Source organism: Anabrus simplex, chromosome 7 (genome assembly GCF_040414725.1).
Source record: "Anabrus simplex isolate iqAnaSimp1 chromosome 7, ASM4041472v1, whole genome shotgun sequence".
In the NCBI taxonomy this organism is placed as follows: domain Eukaryota; kingdom Metazoa; phylum Arthropoda; class Insecta; order Orthoptera; family Tettigoniidae; genus Anabrus; species Anabrus simplex.
This window is the reverse complement of record NC_090271.1, coordinates 40,129,281-40,148,707: the sequence shown is the minus strand read 5'-3', so window position 1 is coordinate 40,148,707 and position 19,427 is coordinate 40,129,281. Positions and strand designations below refer to the sequence as shown.

Below are 19,427 nucleotides of genomic sequence, written 5' to 3'. Positions count from 1 at the left end.
TAGAGGAATCACACTTATATCGCAGGTAATTAAAATACTGGAAAGGATATTAGAAAGAAGAATGAGGAGAAAGATTGAAGGAGAGTTACAAGAGGAACAATATGGTTTCAGAAGTGGAATATCTACAGTGGACCCAATCTTTAGCATGAGACAGCTGATGGAAAACAACTGGGAATATGGAAAGTATCTGGTCATGACTTTCATAGATGTAGAAAAGGCATATGATAGTGTCCCCAGAGAGAAGGTTTGGGAAACCATGGTTAAAAAGATACTTGGAAGAGAAATGTTAGAAATGGTGCAAGCAATGTTCAACAACTGTGTTAGTAGAGTACTGACCCCAGTTGAAAAGACGGAATGGTTTAGGAATAAGACTGGATTAAGACAGGGGAGTGGGTTGTCACCTCTTTTGTTTATTACGGTCATGGACAAAATTGTAAAGGAAACAAAGGAAGCCTATGGAGATAAAGAGATGAAGATGCTGCTATTTGCAGATGATGATGTGATCTGGGAAAAGAATGGCAAAGAAGTGCAACAACAACTAGATGTACTGAATGAAAAAATTGAGAAGTATGGCATGAAAATCAGTTCAGAGAAAAACAAGGCTATGGTGATGTCAAGAGGGGAAAGACAAGGAAAGGGCACTGTGAAAATTGGAAGTCAGAGTCTGGAAGTTGTGGACAGCTTTAAATACCTAGGAAGGGAATTAATGCAAAATGCTAGGGTGGACATGGAGATTAGCAGGAGGGTACAGCAGAGTAATAGGAAAGCTAAATGGGAGAGTCGAAAAGAGTTGAAAAGGTGGTTTGGACATGTACAGAGGATGGAGGAAAGTAGAATTCTGTAGCACCTGTTGAGCATCTACATAATAATAGTAATGAAATAATATAAAATTTTAGAAATATGTGAAATTAAATTAAAATTTATGCCATGTTTGCGCTGCGACAACTATCAACTTACAGGTCTAATAACGACAACTATGGAATGATGGTGGAAACGTGGAAGGAACCCTAATAGGCCATGAGATTGTACTTCGTTGTGGGGAAAAGGAAACACGGCAACCACCCTTAAGCTTAAATGTATTAACCTTAGACTGGGCGCGGCAATTTCTGTCACACTACCGGGCGCACGTTGACTTTGTCAACCAGTTATGTTTTCAGTCGTTTACAGGCTTCCAATCGCATAATGGTGTTTTATCTTTTGTTTCAATGTTCTTCTCCAAATAAAATTAAAAACTTTTATTAATGATTAATATGAATGTACTTAAAATGGATAATAATGAACATGTGAACTAATTCTGATAGGGACACAAATACTGCACCTATTGAAAATGAGTTAGGCAGTAGATACATAATTAAATTAAAATAATGGTCATATTTTAATATTTTCACAATTATGCAATGAAATAATCAGAGATAATAGCAAAAAAAAAAAAAAGACTGGATGAAAAAAACTTTCTTGCCATGTTCAAGAAATCTTTCACGCCTTATCCCCCGAGCAATGCTATAATTTCACTGCAGTTCACAAATTTAGCATCGCGCTCATGGCTCTAATTCACTTCCTCCCGCTTCCTAGAAATGTCCAAATTAGTCCAGCATAATAGTTCATTGTTTATCAAGTGCATGAAACAATCAATTTCTGTTGATACCTTCCTCGCCTCCCCTTCCAGTCCTGGCAGTATTTTTACAATATTCCTTGCTTTTACCCTCGAAGTAAGTTTTGAAAAGTCCACAGTGGACCACATTGTTCCTCCATCTCTCCAGAAGAAAAATTCCCTTTCGTTATCATCTTAATAGATCTCACTGTCTGAATCGGCATCCTGCTCTGTATCATTGTTACGATCCTGATACGATATGTTTATAATTTCCTCCTCCCCATCCGAAAAATCCGAGGCAGTGTCTTCTATTTCATCGAACAACTGGCTCAAAATGCCAGGTGTGTCTTTATCATTGACAAACGAGACCTAAAATAGAAATATACTACATGCAATTACGCCTGACTTTGCCTAATTACCTAAAATGTACATAGGAAAGGAAATTTTAAAGAAAGAAATTTTATGTATATGACCAGGCGCACAGTTGACAAAGGGTTCCAAGAACTTGCTCAAAATAATTACACACGTATCGCTTCCACTGTGGTCGAAACCCGACTGAACTGAAGGTCAAGAGTGAGAGCAAAGGTATTAGTTGTGAGGTGGTAAAAGACTGACAGTTCTAGGAATTACGGCGTCATATAGCGTGCTGGTGGACATGAACAACCAGCGCGCCCGGTCTAGGGTTAAAAACTTAAAGAACAATATCAAAAAGGAAGGAAATGAGGCCAGCTAACAATGAGAAAAAAAATAAAAAATAAAACTTAACACAGAATATAAATACACACTAATAGACAACTGAATACTACAGCTCTTCAGATAGTGGGTTGTACAAACTTTAACACAGAAATAGTCTCAGAAATCCTGGAGACGAACTCAAAAGGGTTAAATTTATGTACGTTACAAATTTAGAACAAAATAAGAGTTGCCTCCGAAAACACAAATGCTGCTATGACTGTCCATCGAGACACAGTCATTCAAAAAACAAAAAAATTGGTGAATATGGAAATCTAGAGGAAAACTCTGTTACACGAAAACAAATTACATACCAACGAAAGTTACATTAAATATGAAAAGACCGAAACACAAGAATGAATTTAAATTAAATGAAAAGGAATAACATAGCCCTTACCATAAGAGGCTGGAGTCCCAAAATGCCTTGCTCACATGAGGAGCCCAAAACCAAAAATCGAGCGATCACAAGTAGCCAATGAAAACACAGAATTTCCCTAGATCTCTGCATTCACCAATAAAAAAAGTCGTTATTCCGACCAATAAAAATCCACTTCCTTATATGGGCAATTTCTAGAGGGTTCAATTATGAAACATAGCAATTTCGTTATCAAAACCTCCACGTGTCAATACAGGCTGACACAAAAGTTGGTTATCAATTTTAGATGCAATTTACCACAGACCGATGACACAACCACTACAGGAAATTTTAAATACCCATCAGTTACAATAATTAAAATAAAATAATTTTAAATATATTCTTCGGTAATGTCTTTGTTGAGAGTCCTCAAAACTTTATTCTAATTAACTTTTTCTAATTCACATAAATTCTCAAAAACATTTTTTGCATAAGCTCTTCAGTCTTTAAATGTTCCTTTTGCTTTCACAAATAGCTGTTTTACATAAAATTCTAAAATGATGGCAGGGCCAAAATTAAATAACGACAAGGATTTCTGTGGCTTTACTGGTCTCTGCACACAACTGTTCAACTTTGGCCACATCATCATAGATTGAAACTTCTTCATCATTAACTTCCCACCACAGACAACAAATTCCAAGACAGATGCTGGAGGCAAAGTGCAAGGGCAAGAGAGCAAGAGGAAGAACTAGGACAAGGTGGACTGAATCAGTGAAGAGCGGCATAAGAAGATGAAATTTAGACTGGGACAAGATCGTGGAAGAGGAATGGTGGAAGGAAAGAGGAAGATGGAGAAGTACCATAAATATCCCAACATGGCAGGAGCTGGATAAGGGGAAATAATGATGATGATGATTATGACAGTATTCTTCGGTGTTTGCCTGGTGTAAATAATTCAGCTCCCTTCCTGAAATTGGCCATTAACTGTCGAACTGAAGTGAAACCATCCTGTAATAATACACACAAGCAAAAATATTACATAAACATATGCTGTAAGTCAATAAGAATACACAAAGGCTAAGCCTGCAAACCGTACCAAAGCCATGACAAGACAAGGGTAGGTTAGGTTGATAACAAAATTTCCTTCCATTTCAACTGAATTTATCTTTATAGAGTCCGGCTCCATGGCTCAATGGTTAGCGTGCTGGCCTTCAGACAAGAGGGTACCGGATTCAATTCCCTGCCGGGTTGGGGATTTTAACCTTTATTGGTTAATTTTGATGGCTCAGGAGCTGGGTGTGTGTGCCGTCTTCATTACAATTCATCATAGGTATGGCTCCATCCTCATAGACACGCAGGTCAGCTGTATGGCGTCAGCTCAAAAAGACCTGCACCACGCCTCTTATTTATCTTTATAGAGGAGGTAACATGAAAAAAATCATGGCGGCATAGTGCCAACCTGCAAGATTAAAAGTAACTGTAAGATGTCGTATCGGCAAGTAGGGTCCGTAAACTATATGGTTAACGACACTGAATCAAACCCAACAGTTAGAAAAACTATAAATTACTACCTTCTGTATTAACAAGGTAGAGGAGTATACCTAAGGGGTGGGTTTGTTGAGCAACTCTGGAAACTCAACAGCTACAGAATTCTAGGAAGATCTAGGCAGTGTGTATTCCAGAAGGGTTTAAATGGCAGTACTGTAACTGTTGAACAGTTGCTTGAAACTAAAATAGCCCCTTCAAAATCTCATTTTGACACACTGTCGTACATACCAACGAGTGTTGTAACTTAAGCAGTGAATCTTGACATACGGTAATTAGGTCTTTGTGTGTTTTTCTATCTGTGAAGAGGAATTTGAAACTGACTGTGATTTCAGATTTATTTAACTATAGTAGTTTACATTAGTGGAGTGCTGCATAGTGTGAACAACAATAAATGTGGGAAATTTAAATTATGTGGTAAATATGAATATACTCTGTTGGACATAGTAAGGTATTTTCATTTCATACATTTTTTGCATTTCTGTTGTCACTAACCTCATATTAGTGGGAATTAAATGATATGATGTGGCAGGTAGTTAATGTAATTCACTTTCCAGAGGTTAATTTGTTTACCAATTGACATGAGAACCTGTTATTCTAAATCCCTCTTTATAACAATAACTCCCTCTGCAACGATATATTTTTTCTCTCCGTGCAGTATCGTTGTATCAAGATTTCACTGTATACTGCCATTCTGTTTCAGTGAAGTATCAGCAAATTCCAAAAGAAATACTGACTCAGTGGAACCTTTCATTCTATTCTTTTAGGTAGACAATCCTGATTTCCGTGTGGAGAAGGTAGTGTCAGGAGCTGCCAGTCATAAAGCTACAGTTGAAGTGATATTTGAACCAAGTTCTCTGGGAAACTCTCAAGGAACATTATTTGTCACATCTGTTGCTGGTGATTTTGTGTGAGTACATCTATTGCTATCTTATATTGTAGTGTGAACAGTGGTGAGATGGGAATATTATTGGGTGGAAAGGCTGAAAGAAAATGATGCAGGATTCTCTAGATTTTCTCTCAAGGAGAGGAGTCTGCGCAGTGCAAGATTCAAGCCCAGTAAGGGGTAGGGGAAAAAGAAGCTGACTGGAGTAGAGGGTCCAATTAAATTACCTATATACCGGATGTGGCAGAAATAGCAGATGAATTTCAGATGTAAATAACTCGGCAATGCAACAAGCCATTCACAATTTTGTTGCACTGTTTAAAAGAGCAGGGTTTGCCATTTATGTCACATACAGTAATTTGGAGCGAAATAAATGTTGCAAACAGGTGTTATTGTCGTGGTGCGCACGGTCTTGGCCCTTGCCTTGGAGAACACGTGCATCTCTCGTCCGGGCTAGTCAGTCAGCCAGACAGTCGCTACCATGGCATGGAGTGGTGAACACCGAGGTTTCGTGATTGAGACTTATTTCAGAAATGCCGACTTTGTTACCACAACACAGCGTTTGTTTCGCAGACACTTTGGCTTAGGTCAAAATGAGAAACTTCCGAGCAGGAACACCATTCTGTTATGGGTGAACAGTTTGTGAAAAAGTGGTTCGAGTGTGAAAACGAAACCGCCTGGTAAGCTTCGTAGTGTCCGAACACCAGAGACCGTCCGTGCAGTGAGACGCTGTTATGCAATCTCATCAACGTTCGGTGCATAGGTATTTAAGTGCTATGGGACTCTTGGATCGCACCATAAGGAGAATTTTACACCCAGACATGAAGTTCCATCCGTACAAAATGGTGGGTGTTCAGAAACTCAGTGAACGTAATTGGGTCAACTGCAGAGCGTGTTGTAAGACTATCCTGGAACTTCAGGAAGAGGGTTCAGAGGTGCATCGAACAGGATGGTCGGCATTTGGATGATATTATTTTCAAAACCTAGTGTGTATGTGTATGTGTATATGACGCAAATGGCAAACACTACTCTTTCCAACTGTGCAATAAATCTTGAAATGGCTTGTTACGTTGCCGAGTTATTTATGTTTGCAATTCATCAGGTATTTCTGCCACATCCTTTACTACTTGCAAAGCTCTTGTTGAAACAAAAGTAATTAGACTGGAAGCGGACTTCTAAGGGAAGAATAGATTACCATCTTCTATCATTCTCAGAAATGTTTTAACAGTATGATAAATATGCTCCTACCATGTGCAATGAAAATAAGCTAATTGCCAAATGGAGAATATATTGTTCCTTTCAACAGAGCTCTTGCTCTATGGAACCCTATTTGTCAATAAATAAATATATAAATAAAAAATAACAATTTAACACCCAGACACAGAATTAAAAATTAGCAATGACTAGATCTGCAGTTTTAAATATTACAGTCTCACAACATTATGACCAGCATATAGGAAAGGAGTAAAACATAATTCAATTGTAAGAAACAAAGGGGGAAGAGGATTTCATATTTCAAGAAAATTACAGAAACCCAAGTCTAAATAAACTTAAAAATTCCAGCAAGAACTATGATGTAAACCTACAACAGAACAGGGAGTTATTAAAATAAGCATCACACAGATAAAATGGAAAAACATTCTGTTTTCTAGTAGAAAGATCAATCACACTAGGCATCCAAATTCCTGCTACCAAGGTGAAGTGATTTCCTAACTGAGCTTACATCAAATTGAAGGGAACAAGATTTCCCCTTTTTCTTTCCTTTTGGACAGTTCTGTTCCCAAATTAGCTATATTTTATAGCATTCAAAACCATCATAAAAGAGAGTTTTTAGGTATTTTCATTTCCACTTGATTACTAGAGACAAGAAAATTGTCTGTCATTGTATTATATTTGTCACATGGATTGCTGCGATACTCAGCGCAGCCACCATACACACTTGAGACAACATGACCAAACAAATTCTATGGTGGAAGTTTGAGAACAAGTGTTGGCACAAAATGTTTAAGTCAACTCCAAGAGCCACAGTATGTGAACAAGCTGTGCTATGATTAACAAAGACCCCTGCTCACCTGACCTCTTTTGATGGTAGCACAACACAAAGAGAGCACAGTTTTTTCACGGGGATGAACCACAGTGTAATGCTGAACGGTTTGCTTGGATTTTCATCTCAGTACATATCTGGAATGTGAGAGAACAGTAAGGGGAAAACATGGGAGAATTGCCCACATTATGTCATGTTAGTCGAACAAGTGGCCATGTGCCAAAGAGGTCACGAGAGAGGGAGAAGTTTGTAGCAAGTTGGCGAGGAAGTCAGCTACATACTTTTGTAGTTAGTTGAAGAAGGCCTTCTTCATAATAACTGTGGACTTCTTGAAACAATGTAAAATCTTGATCGTGCCAAGAAATAGGCATGAGGGCTGGATAAGTTGCTCGGCGTGATGAAGATGAATGAAATCCCAAGGGCAGAAGTGATGAGATGAAGTTGATAAGGCTGCAAACAGGTCGTTTGAAGAGAAGTAGTCTGGCGGGGTGAGTAGTCCGTGTTACATGGTATATCAAACATGCAGTCCATTATATTTACTTTTCATAATGAATTGTCTGTTATATTGTAATTTTAACTTTTTTGTTATCTTCATTTTTTAAACCATTGCTTTGCGATTAAGGTACTCAAGAGGTACTTAAGTATTACTGAGTAAAGAGATCATCTTTTTAAATAGTTTTCTGTTTTTGTGGGCATTAAGTGCTCCCCAGCATGCGTGAATGATAAGAAGAGGGAGATGTAACAATAAACAAAGCAAGCCTGTTGTTTTGATTGGTGAGGCCTTTTTTTCCCGCCACATATTGTGTTGTATCCAGTCAATCTCGTGTAGGTCTATAGTATTTATTAATGAACAAAACAGGCGTTCAGCCCCGAATACACGTTCACAATAATAATAAATAAATAAATAAATAAATAATAATAAACGCAGCCCAACCCAAGCCACCACCCTCCACCACATACAAAATAAAATGAAATGAACACCTCATCAGCCTGTTCTATGTTTACAATCTGCTGCTGGTGTTGCAACTTGCTGCTTGTTATCACTCACACGTCACGCGACCTTCTTGCTTCAGCAATTCCATCACCTCTATTGTTCCCTGACCTACTCCAAAATAAGCTACACCAGCAACATTACACTATTGCATACCAAACCAGCCATGACACTAACATTGCATTCAATCTTTCAGATTCCACCTCCTATAGTACAAGTCTAAATAATAACAACAATATTCCGTCATAACATTCCAATCCATCATACCACAGCTTTTACCAATCAGCGTTAACATTGCTTCATATCATTTCAATCCGCCATAACACTCCATAATAAAATTACCTCTCCATCTCCCAAAAAATTTCGACCATGCATAACAAATACCAATCACGCCTATACCAACACCTCTCCAACATCATACTCCTTCCTCCTCTCCATACAAACAAACCACAATTTACTAAATTTTAATAAAATCACCTCCCTCCAGCTCCAAAAATTCAATACTCATACCAGACACCAATACAATAATACTCTCTCCCAACTTCCACGAATTCGGCCGTAAATAAACCATCTCAATACCATACCATACATCACCCAATCATACATACTAAGCCTCCAATGCTTCCGACACCATATCTCAGCAATACAACACATACCAACACCTCTCCAACATCATATTTCTTCCTCCTCTCCATACAAACAAACCAAAATTTACAAAATGACAATAAACTCACCTCTATCCAGCTCCAGAAATTAAATACTTATACCAGACATCAATACAATAATACCACCTCCCAACTCCCACGAAGTCAACCATAAATAAACCATCTCAGTACCAAACCATACATCACCTAAATACTAAACCTTCAATACTTCCCACACCACATTTCAGCAATACAGCACCAACTCCACATTATATACCACCTCTACTTATATCACCACTTCACCCACACTACATTCCAACGATATAACACTTTTCCAACACCACATTTACCACCACTCCTCCAACTCCAAATATCACAATAAATATATCACTTCACCATTACCACATCTCAGCCTTCACCAATTATTTACCATCATAACCTAATGAAATTACAATGAATAACCAATACCAGTCACGCATATACCAACACCTTTCCAACATATTTCTTCCTCCTATACCACTTCTCCATTACCATATTTATACCACCACTCCTCCAACTCCACATATCAACAATAAATATACCACTTCACCATTGCCACATTTCAGCCTTCACAAATAATTACCATCATAACCTAATAAAATTACAATGAATAACAATTACTAACATATCATAAAACAAACAGACCATGCAATCCTGCCCTCTTACCCAACTCCACCTAACTAAGTACTCAGTCCCTCTATTCCCTAATCCATTAGAATTTTAACATACTATCCCCTTCCCTTATACAGATAACTATTCCACCCCCCTATTCCCCTGCCCACCCTCTAACTCACTCTCCTTCATTTTACTCTCGCAGGCCTTTTTTGTCGCACAAAAATACCTGTTCAATTCACCCCCTTTTTCCCATTGTTTAATAATCCATCTCAGTATTGCGTTCTCATCTCCTCTCCCCAGTATTTCCCGATGCTCGGCACTCAATAATCCATGTCTTAACCCCCTCGTTACCTCACAGTCTCTTAGCAAGTGAAACTCATCATTTACATCTCCACAAAGTACACACCTTGTCTTATCCCTGCCTTGTAACCAGCCTTTATTCCTTGGCAGACCTAAAAGCCACCACATCATCCCATATCGTTTTGACCTATCGACGTATCTAATATTCAACCCTGCTATCTCCTCTATTTTCGTCAAAACAGTCAGCGAATTTCTTAGTCTGCTTTCCCCCAATAATTTCTGCCTATGGATATCTCTAATTCTCCTTTCCAGTATATTCATCCCTCTCACTTCTGTCTTTGACCAAACCTCCCCCCACAGGTGTCCTAATCCTATCCTCTCCAAATATCCCTTTATTTTTTCTAACCATCCACCCTTATACATGCTCTTAAATTGCTGTACATATGCTGCCTGTAAAACTCTCCCACCTTCCTGTCTTTTTAAATTCATCCAATATCTAACTATTCTTTTCACACCCTCTGATTCCAAATCCTCCCCACACATTAATTCCGCCCCTACATTTGCTGTACACCTCGGTAAGCCCATCACTAACTTGGCAAAACTACTAACAATCCTTCTTAGTTCCTCTCTTTTCTCATCCAGCCCCCAAACTTCTGCTCCGTATAATACCCTCCCCACGATTACCGACCTAAACACGAGTCTCAGTGTTTTGTAACTGATCCCCGGGTACTTGAGTAGCAAATTTCTGACTGAGGCTAAGGCTGCCAATCCTCTATATTTCATTCTTTTGATCTGGTCACTCCAAGTTCCTTTATCATTAAAAATAACTCCTAGATATTCCAGCTTCCTTACCTGTTCCAATCTTTCTCCCTGAATTACCCAATTCCCTTCTATCTTTCTTCTTTTGTTCACCTGTACTACCAATATTTTAGACTTATTTCCATTAATTTTCAATCCCCATTTCCTCGCAAATAACATCACTGACTCTAAGGCCCTATTCATCGCCCCTGAAGTTAACGTCATCAATAACACATCATCCGCAAATATCAGTCCTGGCACTTCCAAACCATTAATTACTGGTACAGCCCAATTTTCTGCCCCAAACCCCTCTAAAATATCGTTGATAAATAAAATAAACAGTATGGGCGATAACTTGCATCCTTGTTTTAAACCCACCTTGGACTCTAATGGTCCACTCATTCTCCCTTCTCCCAATTTTACACAAAACCTGACGTCCCTATATATTCCTTCCACTGCCCTCAACATCTTCTCCGAAATCCCTAACCTACCTAATTTCTCTAGTAGGGCCTCTCTATTTACCTTATCAAAAGCTTTCTCAAAATCTATTGCTGCTACATAAACCGTACTTCTATCCATATTCTTATACTTTTCTAAAATAGTCTTTACTATCATTATATTATCCACTGTTCTTTTCTTTTTCCTAAATCCCCCTTGGTAATCTGTCAAAATTTCATTTTCTTCCGCCCACCCGCTTATTCTGTTCGCTAGCACCCCAGTATATATTTTACTCAAAGAATCCAACAGAGATATACCTCTATAACTGTTCACATTGTTCCTACTACCCTTTCCCTTGTATATAGGGCATATAATTCCTGTTTCCCATTCCCTAGGGTAATTTCCTCCCTCGAATATCCTATTGAATAGCTTCACCATGCCCTCTATCATTATCTCATTTTTACTAATTTCCTTCCAAAACTTATTATTTATACCATTACACCCCCCGGCCGACTTCGCTCTGGCTCTGCTTATCACTCCCCGGATTTCCTCTCTTGTGATTTCTTTATCCAAGTCATAAATTGCCACTCCCCTATTCCTCCAAATTACTTCTTCTCCCGAACCTCTCCATCTATCACCCCCCTTTTTTCCTAGTAATTCATCGAAGTGCCTGACCCATTGCACTTCCTCAATACTCGTTCTCTCCATATTCCTTCCACCCTTAATAATTCTATTAATCTTATCCCAGACTCTCTCAAAATTGTTAGTCTTGCAGTCATTATTTATGGCTTCCATTTGTTCCTCTAACCACGTCTTTTTTGTCTCAGAGATTTTCTTTTTATACTCCTTCCTCAGTCTACAGAAAAACTCCCTTTCTTGGCTCCCACCTTTCCTTCTATATTCTCCTAACGCGTCCATCACCTTTCTCCGCAATCCTTCACACTCCCTATTAAACCATTCTTCTCCCTCTTTCTTATTTCCTTTTCTAGCTTTCACCTTCTGCGCTATCATCTTTATTGGATGTAGCAACAATTCCAAGGCTTTATCAGTATCATTCTCTTCTAACGCCCCTTCCCACCCATATTTCAGAAGATGTAGCTCCTCCTTTACTACCCTATTCCAATCCCGGCCCACCTTCTCTGTCCATTTGTACTTATTATAACCCCTCCCTCGTTTATCCTTTGTCTCATTTTCCTTCATTGTACACTTCTCTTCCTCTCTTTTCAGCATAACCCTCACCGGGAAATGGTGTGACTCAATCCAATCTCCTATTTCCATACTTACAACTTCCTCAATCATCCCTTCCGAGCTCAAAACCATATCTATCACACTACCCCCTTTCTCCGTAACATATGTCAATTTCCCCGTCCTGTCGCCCTCTATCCACCCATTCAGAATATACAAGTTTCCCACAGCACACATCTCTAGGAGCTTCTCTCCATAACTATTTGTAATTTTGTCCTCACTCCTTCTGCTTTCTAACAAACACATTCCATCCTCCCTACTATAAACTGGGCTCTGTTCTCCTATTCTCGCGTTCCAATCCCCAAATAACAACATATCCTCCTCCCCTGGATACATTCCCCTTATCCTACCAATATCCACCAATAACTCTTCAAAAAAATATTTATTTGCATATTCTGAATTACTAGGGTGGCAGTAAACAAAAGCTAGATTTATTTTCTTCCTCCATCCCTCTCTCCCTCCCAAATTCAATCTCAGCCATATGGTTTCCATCATATCGGTCTCTATATCCTCTACTCTTTCACTAATTTCTTCCCTAATTAGAACTATCATCCCTCCTGGTGCTCGTCCCTTATTCCTCTCTTTTCTTCTATATTTATATTTTATCTCAAACCCCTTCCATGCAATCTCCCTCCCTGTTTCCAACCACGTCTCCAAGAGTGCCACAACATCGAAACTTTCAATTACTTCCCTAACTTTCTTGTTTCCTAATTTGCTCCTTACTCCTTCAATATTCACACATCCTATCTTCCAATATTGTTATAACTTTCCCTCCTTCCCTTCTAGGTCTCCCCCTCTATTCTTACTTCTAGTATTTATCGACCTCTCTCCCTCTGTATCCTCCATCCCTTTACGTACTTTTCCCCATATGTCTTTTAAGCTCTTACTCCTGACTTTACTCATAATTTTTTTACCTTCTTGTCGATCTGTCTCCTCTTGACCTTTCTTGTTCACTACACCACTGCACCCTGCACTCACCCCTTCTTTCTGCTCACCCCCACTCTCCCCCTCACTATTTTGGACTTCTGAATCCACCTCCCTTTGTCCTTTCTTGCTCACTGCACCTCTACACTCTCCTCTCCCAGTTTCTTGCGGCCCACTCTCACCGTCCACTTCACTATCTTGGTCTTCTGTCTCCCGGCTGCACTGCCCATTCTCTTCCGAGATGCCCTGCTCTCCTGCCACGTCCCTCCTCCTCTTCTTTTCTTCTTTCTTCTTCCCATCTTGCCTTGTCCTCTCACCACTCTCAACCCTCTCGTTTTCGTCCATTTCCTTTAGCTTAGTCACTGAATGAACTCTGACCCATCGCCCGTTTGTCACCTCCAACCTCAGACCTCTTATTCGGGCCTTTAGCCCCTGGTTCCTCGCTCTCCATAGGTGCCTATTCAAGATCTTCGCGTTTTCACTTCCTTCTCTTCCCATGTCTCCTTTCACCCCTATTTTCCGCCCTTGTAAATTCTTGCTGTTCCTTAACACAGAATCTGCCATTAAGGTTGAGAACAATTTAACCCTAATTGGCCTCCGACCTTTGATTTTACCAACTCTCTCTACATCATCAATGTCTACCTCACTAAAGTTTATCTTCATAACATCACGTATAGCTTCCACCACCTTAAATATCAGCTCAAACTTGCTCTCTCTCGCCCCTTCCTCAATTCCATATATAAATATGGCTTTTTTCAATCTCTCCTGCCTGTACCCCTCCGCTTCTTTCTTCAACTTCATCACCTCATCTTTCAGATGTTTCACTTCCCCTCTCAATAACTCGATTTCTTTCTCGTTATTGACCACTCTCCTGCTCGATTCCTCTGTCTTCGTTTCAAGCCATTTCTTCATGTTCCCTATCTCCCTTCTCTGCTCCTCCATCATGTCCTTTATTTCCTGCACCTTATCCCATTGACACTTCTCCTGCATAACTTCACTTACAACCACCCTGAGTGCGGCCAAATCCTCCGTACTATATTTTCCACTGGTATTTGGGCCTGGGTTTACTTCCACCCCCCCAATAACCAGTAACACTGCTATCACTGTCACCACCAGCACCGCTTCACTCATTTTCAATCCGTCCGTCACCAATCCACTCCTGGCCTCCTTCTTCTGCCTTGCCTGCCATTTCCCAATAGCGGCCCGGTACTGTTCAATGCCGACCATGTTTACAGCACGCACTTCGCAACGCAACCTCTCTCCTCGACCGCTCGAGCTAGACTGGGTACTAATCATAGGCAAGACAGAACCATGGTGGTGTAGGTCTATAGGGAATACCATGGAAGAAAATTCTAAGTCATTATCAGTCATAAAATATTATTAAGAAGACGTTATAAACTATACATGTCACTAATAGCTTGTTATATTAGCTATAATAACCTTATGCCATTTCAATAATATGAATTTATCATTGAAATTGCCATTTGAGTGAAAATCATGGGTATCAGCATTTATTTTGATGATCAATCCCTATCAGTAGCTCGTAAATACTGTATCGAGTTGCCATTTGTTATACAATATGGTTTATTCATTGTGTAAACATCATTACCACCATTATGTCTATCATTGATCTGCATCTGTGCCACTAAACTACACTTTATTTATTAATATATAAATCCTTCCTCTTATTTCTTTGCATCATTATCACAATTCATCAATTCTTTCCTTCATATATCAATATTCTACTATCTCACACTCTCTTTCTCATATTTCTCTTTATATTTTTACCTCCCCACATGTCAATATTTCTTATTTAATGCTGGTATAGAGTAAAGCATAATTCAATTCAATTTCCAAAAAATAATATATATATATAATATATATATTTCCCAGATCAATATCTTCTCATTTCTGCCAAAATGTTCCTTATTTTCACATATGCATCCATATCTAACCTCCTTTGATTTATTAATGGCAATAAACAATTTATCTTTACAAACCTAATGTTTTACATCTCAATATTACTACCTATCATACTCTATTAATAATAATAATAATAATAATAATAATAATAATAATAATAATAATAATAATAATAATAATAATAATAGTAATAATGACGATGTTATTTCTTTTACGTCCCGCTAACTACTTTTACAGTTTTCGGAGATGCTGAGGTGCCGGAATTTAGTCCCGTAGGAGTTCTTTTACGTGCCAGTAAATCTACCAACACAAGGCTGTCGTATTTGAACACCTTCAAATATCACCGGACTGAGCCAGGATCGAACCTGCCAAGTTGGGGTTAGAAGGCCAGCGCTTTAACCATCTGAGCCACTCAGCCCGGCTCATACTCTATTCTCATCATATATTCTTACATTAATTGCGTGGTTTATTATGATTGATTGATATCGTTGACATATCATTATACTATTATATGGTCACTTCTCTAGCTCGAGATAAACTTTATTCATGCTGAAGACTACCTATCACCTTCCTAAATATGTCACGTTTTAGATCACTCGTGAGAAACTGTTTGATATTGAATTATGTTATGAAGATCTAACGACCTATTACACTCCAAACAAATATACACAGTCTACATTATACAGTACAAAGAAAACATAAACTCACTTGATAATATTCTGACAACTTATCTTATTCTGTATTCGTCTGCTGGGGTTGGTCTTGGTCCAGCTATGCCATCAGCTGCACTGGTCCTCCTTTGATATTATGGGCTCGGTCATCTGGCATCTCTTCTGCGGGAATCGAGCTCTCATCTGCCCATCAAGTCGGCTGGTCTCCTCTGGTCGTCAATCCCATTCTCGATTTACTGGTCCATCATGTCCGTCTTTTGCGCATTCAGGAAATACAGATTCAAAGAAAACATTTTGTTAAATGCAAAGCCTTCATGTATTGCAGTATTTTTTTTGTGTTATTTAAATGATATACTAGAGTTGCAATTTAATCATGAAGCTACCATAATTATTTAGGACAAGTTCACTAATTTCCAAAGTAGATATTGAATGTGTTGGTGATTATTAGTAATTTAGTAGATAGTAATTGATATGTAGCCAATGAATGCTACACAGGGATGAAACTAATCTTATTCTGTATGCATCTAATTTAAAGAAAACATCTAAAAGCATTCATTCTTAACATCAAGAACTGATGACCAAATGAGAGACATTTCTGTTAAGAAGATTAATTAATTAACTCAAACAATTCCATGGAGATTTGTAAAAATGTATCCAATTTATTTTTATGAGGTGTTAAAGCAAAGTTGAGTTAACTACCCTTTCAATAAATATTATGACAATTCCTACGATGAAAAAAATATTGAAGAAATAATTTTGAAGGTAATATTTCAGTTCCATCATTAATTTCAAACTATAAGCAAATTTTATATTTTAATTTATCCATCATATTTATTTTCTTGAATAAATGATAGTTTATAAGATGTACAATATTATAGGGAAGGATCCACCTTTCAATACTCCGTAGTAAAAAGTAGTTACAACCTGTTTAATGGGACCGGTTTCAACACATTTAGAGTGTCATCATCAGCCAATTAGCGAAGATCTTAACAATAACTAACATATTAAACATAGGCAAAATATTAACATTGTATCACATCGTGGCAATTCAGTTAATGTTCAAAACTGAATTGCCACGATGTGATACAATGTTAATATTTTGCCTATGTTTAATATGTTAGTTATTGTTAAGATCTTCGCTAATTGGCTGATGATGACACTCTAAATGTGTTGAAACCGGTCCCATTAAACAGGTTGTAACTACTTTTTACTACGGAGTATTGAAAGGTGGATCCTTCCCTATAATATTGTACATCTTATTTTCTCTATTCAATACGGAACAATCATGAAGTTTTTAACTTTAAATAAATGATAGTAAGATATAATTTATTATCATTTATAGATTATTAGTATAGTATGTACAGGTAAGTTACAATTATGGCAGCATTAATATATGAAACCATTACGGAAATTGACAAGCGATAGAGATGTCTGTCAGATTTATCTTGAATGAACGAAAGCGTTGCGTTGAGCATTTCTCTCTGGATTCACGTTAAAAATACATATTCGTTGCAAACCCTGGGATGCCTACCGACCCTAACCGTGGATTTTTCTTTGACGCCAAGAGGCTTAGACTTGGGAATCGGCGGAATAGCAGCTGTAACACCAATGAATTACTGTATCAGTTATGGAAAACTGTCGCTAAGAAAACTTTTTGCCATGTTTTGGGTAACAAATAAAACCTAGTATTTCTCCATCATCCCAAAAAACAGAAGTCTTATGTTCAGCAAGTGACAATACATACTGTGCCATTTTATAAATAAGGAAATATCATAGTCATGGGAAAATCATAATATCACAATATTGAACTATTTGGGAGATAGCCCATTATCTGAGTTTACTGACCAGTCAAATTTTTCATGCTCTGTAGACAGACAAAGCCACCAGTGTGATGGAAGCAAAATGGTTGTGTAGTTGACTAAGAATGTAATGGATCACACTGTGATATGTGACATCAAGATGTCATTATTTTACTTCTCCTCCTCCCAATGTTTTAGATGTGGCCTAAACGGTGTGGAAATTTGTGTCATACTAACTCTACCTTTCCTTGTACTATCTTCCATTCTGTTCCTTACTACTTCAAGTTTTATTTAAAAACATGTATTTTGAGCATGGCACTCATTATTCTTCATTGAAACCCCGGGAAGTAATGGACCTTGTATGTGGTGACCTCTGTCAGAGTACTTGTACTATGATGCTCCACCCCTTGACCAATTAGAGCTCCCTAGTGTACCAGGAAGGCCTAGGTCCTGGTCCATATTAATTGAAAGAAATGTTATTTCCAGCATTAAAGATCCGACCGACGTACGAACATCCATGTAAAGAATGTTCCAGTATGTGCCAGACCCTACGAGTACGCTAGGCGGAGTCAAGTGACGTCACCTGTCGCTCGAAGCTCACCTCCCCTAGAGATATTTCTCGAAAGAATTTTTCTTTTAACAGCTTTTTAACACCTTAACCAATTTCAACGGGACAAACGCTGAATTATAGCAAACATCATAAAAGTTAATCCCTGTAAATTTCAAATTAATTCATCAAACGGTTGTTGAGTTATAACAATTTAAAGTCTCAACGAAATTACGTAATTACGGTCACATGGCCGAGAGAGAGCTGCCACCCCTCCCTGCGCTGGTATCTATATATGTCAAGGCCAGATAGCCCGCAAACCAGTGCAGTACAGTACAGTACCGTACAAGGACAAACAGACAACTGTGTGAGTGAGATAGTGAAGAAACCGGCCCGCGTACAGTATGTTCGCGCAGTCACGATAGAAGTCCTTTCGTCGTATCTCCAGAACGCGAAATTCTATCGCCGATAAAGGACGTCGCACTGCAGTTAGTATGTCGCGTCGCGATTACAATATAATCCTAAAAAGACATTTAAGACTGTAACACGAGTGAACTTATTGGAGTACAAATATTAACTATTTCATTACGTGTGGACTTAGGCAACGTCAAGTAACATTAAACTTCTACAGAGCCTAATACTTAAGAATCACCAGAACTTATTTTTTTTTTTTCTCGAGTATTGCATTATATTTCTTTATTCACGTCACATCAATATTTTGAATGAAAAAGTAAGAACTTTTCTAAGTTAATATAACAGGATTAGCAGAAAATCTAACTTAATGACTGTGTTCACAGACTGTGCTTATCGACTTGCTTTCTTTTTTTTTCTTTCTTCAAGTGTGAACTGTGTGATTAAGAACGTTTCAATAACGACTGTAAATAGTATTTAGTACAGAAAGGACTGTGATTCTTCATACGCCATAAATAGTGTTCAACAGTGTAAGTGATAACCAGTCGCACTAAATGAATTTTCGTGTGCGAAACTCAACAGTTCCAGCTGTCATCACCTCATCAGGAACGTCAACATCGCCGATCCTGCTTCTACATGGAACATTCCAGATGTCCATCTTTCGACATTTGGTAACAACAGTTCTTGTCATAAGTGAGTAACAAACTGACTAAACTTTTTCATTTATTTTGAACAGTGAAACTTCAGTGTCGCGTGTGAACAATTTCCATAATTTCTCAAAAGTGATAAATTTAATTTCAATTTCATTTCTCGTAGAAAGACTATAGGATTTCAAGTGTGCTGTATAACGAGATTGACGAACTGAGAACTGAAAACTTTTAATAATTTCTCATATCCATTTACCATTATAAAAGTGTGCTTAGGTTTAA

General features: G+C 38.2%; 1 protein-coding gene across 1 annotated transcript in view; it reads left to right on the top strand.

The window, feature by feature from the left end:
- Nucleotides 1–19,427, top strand: part of LOC136877675 (hydrocephalus-inducing protein homolog) — a 127,024-nt gene that overhangs the window by 83,190 nt on the left and 24,407 nt on the right. The window contains exon 10 of the mRNA XM_068228701.1: nt 4,991–5,133. Within this exon, the coding sequence (XP_068084802.1) occupies nt 4,991–5,133 (143 nt within the window). The remainder of the gene's footprint in view (nt 1–4,990; nt 5,134–19,427) is intronic.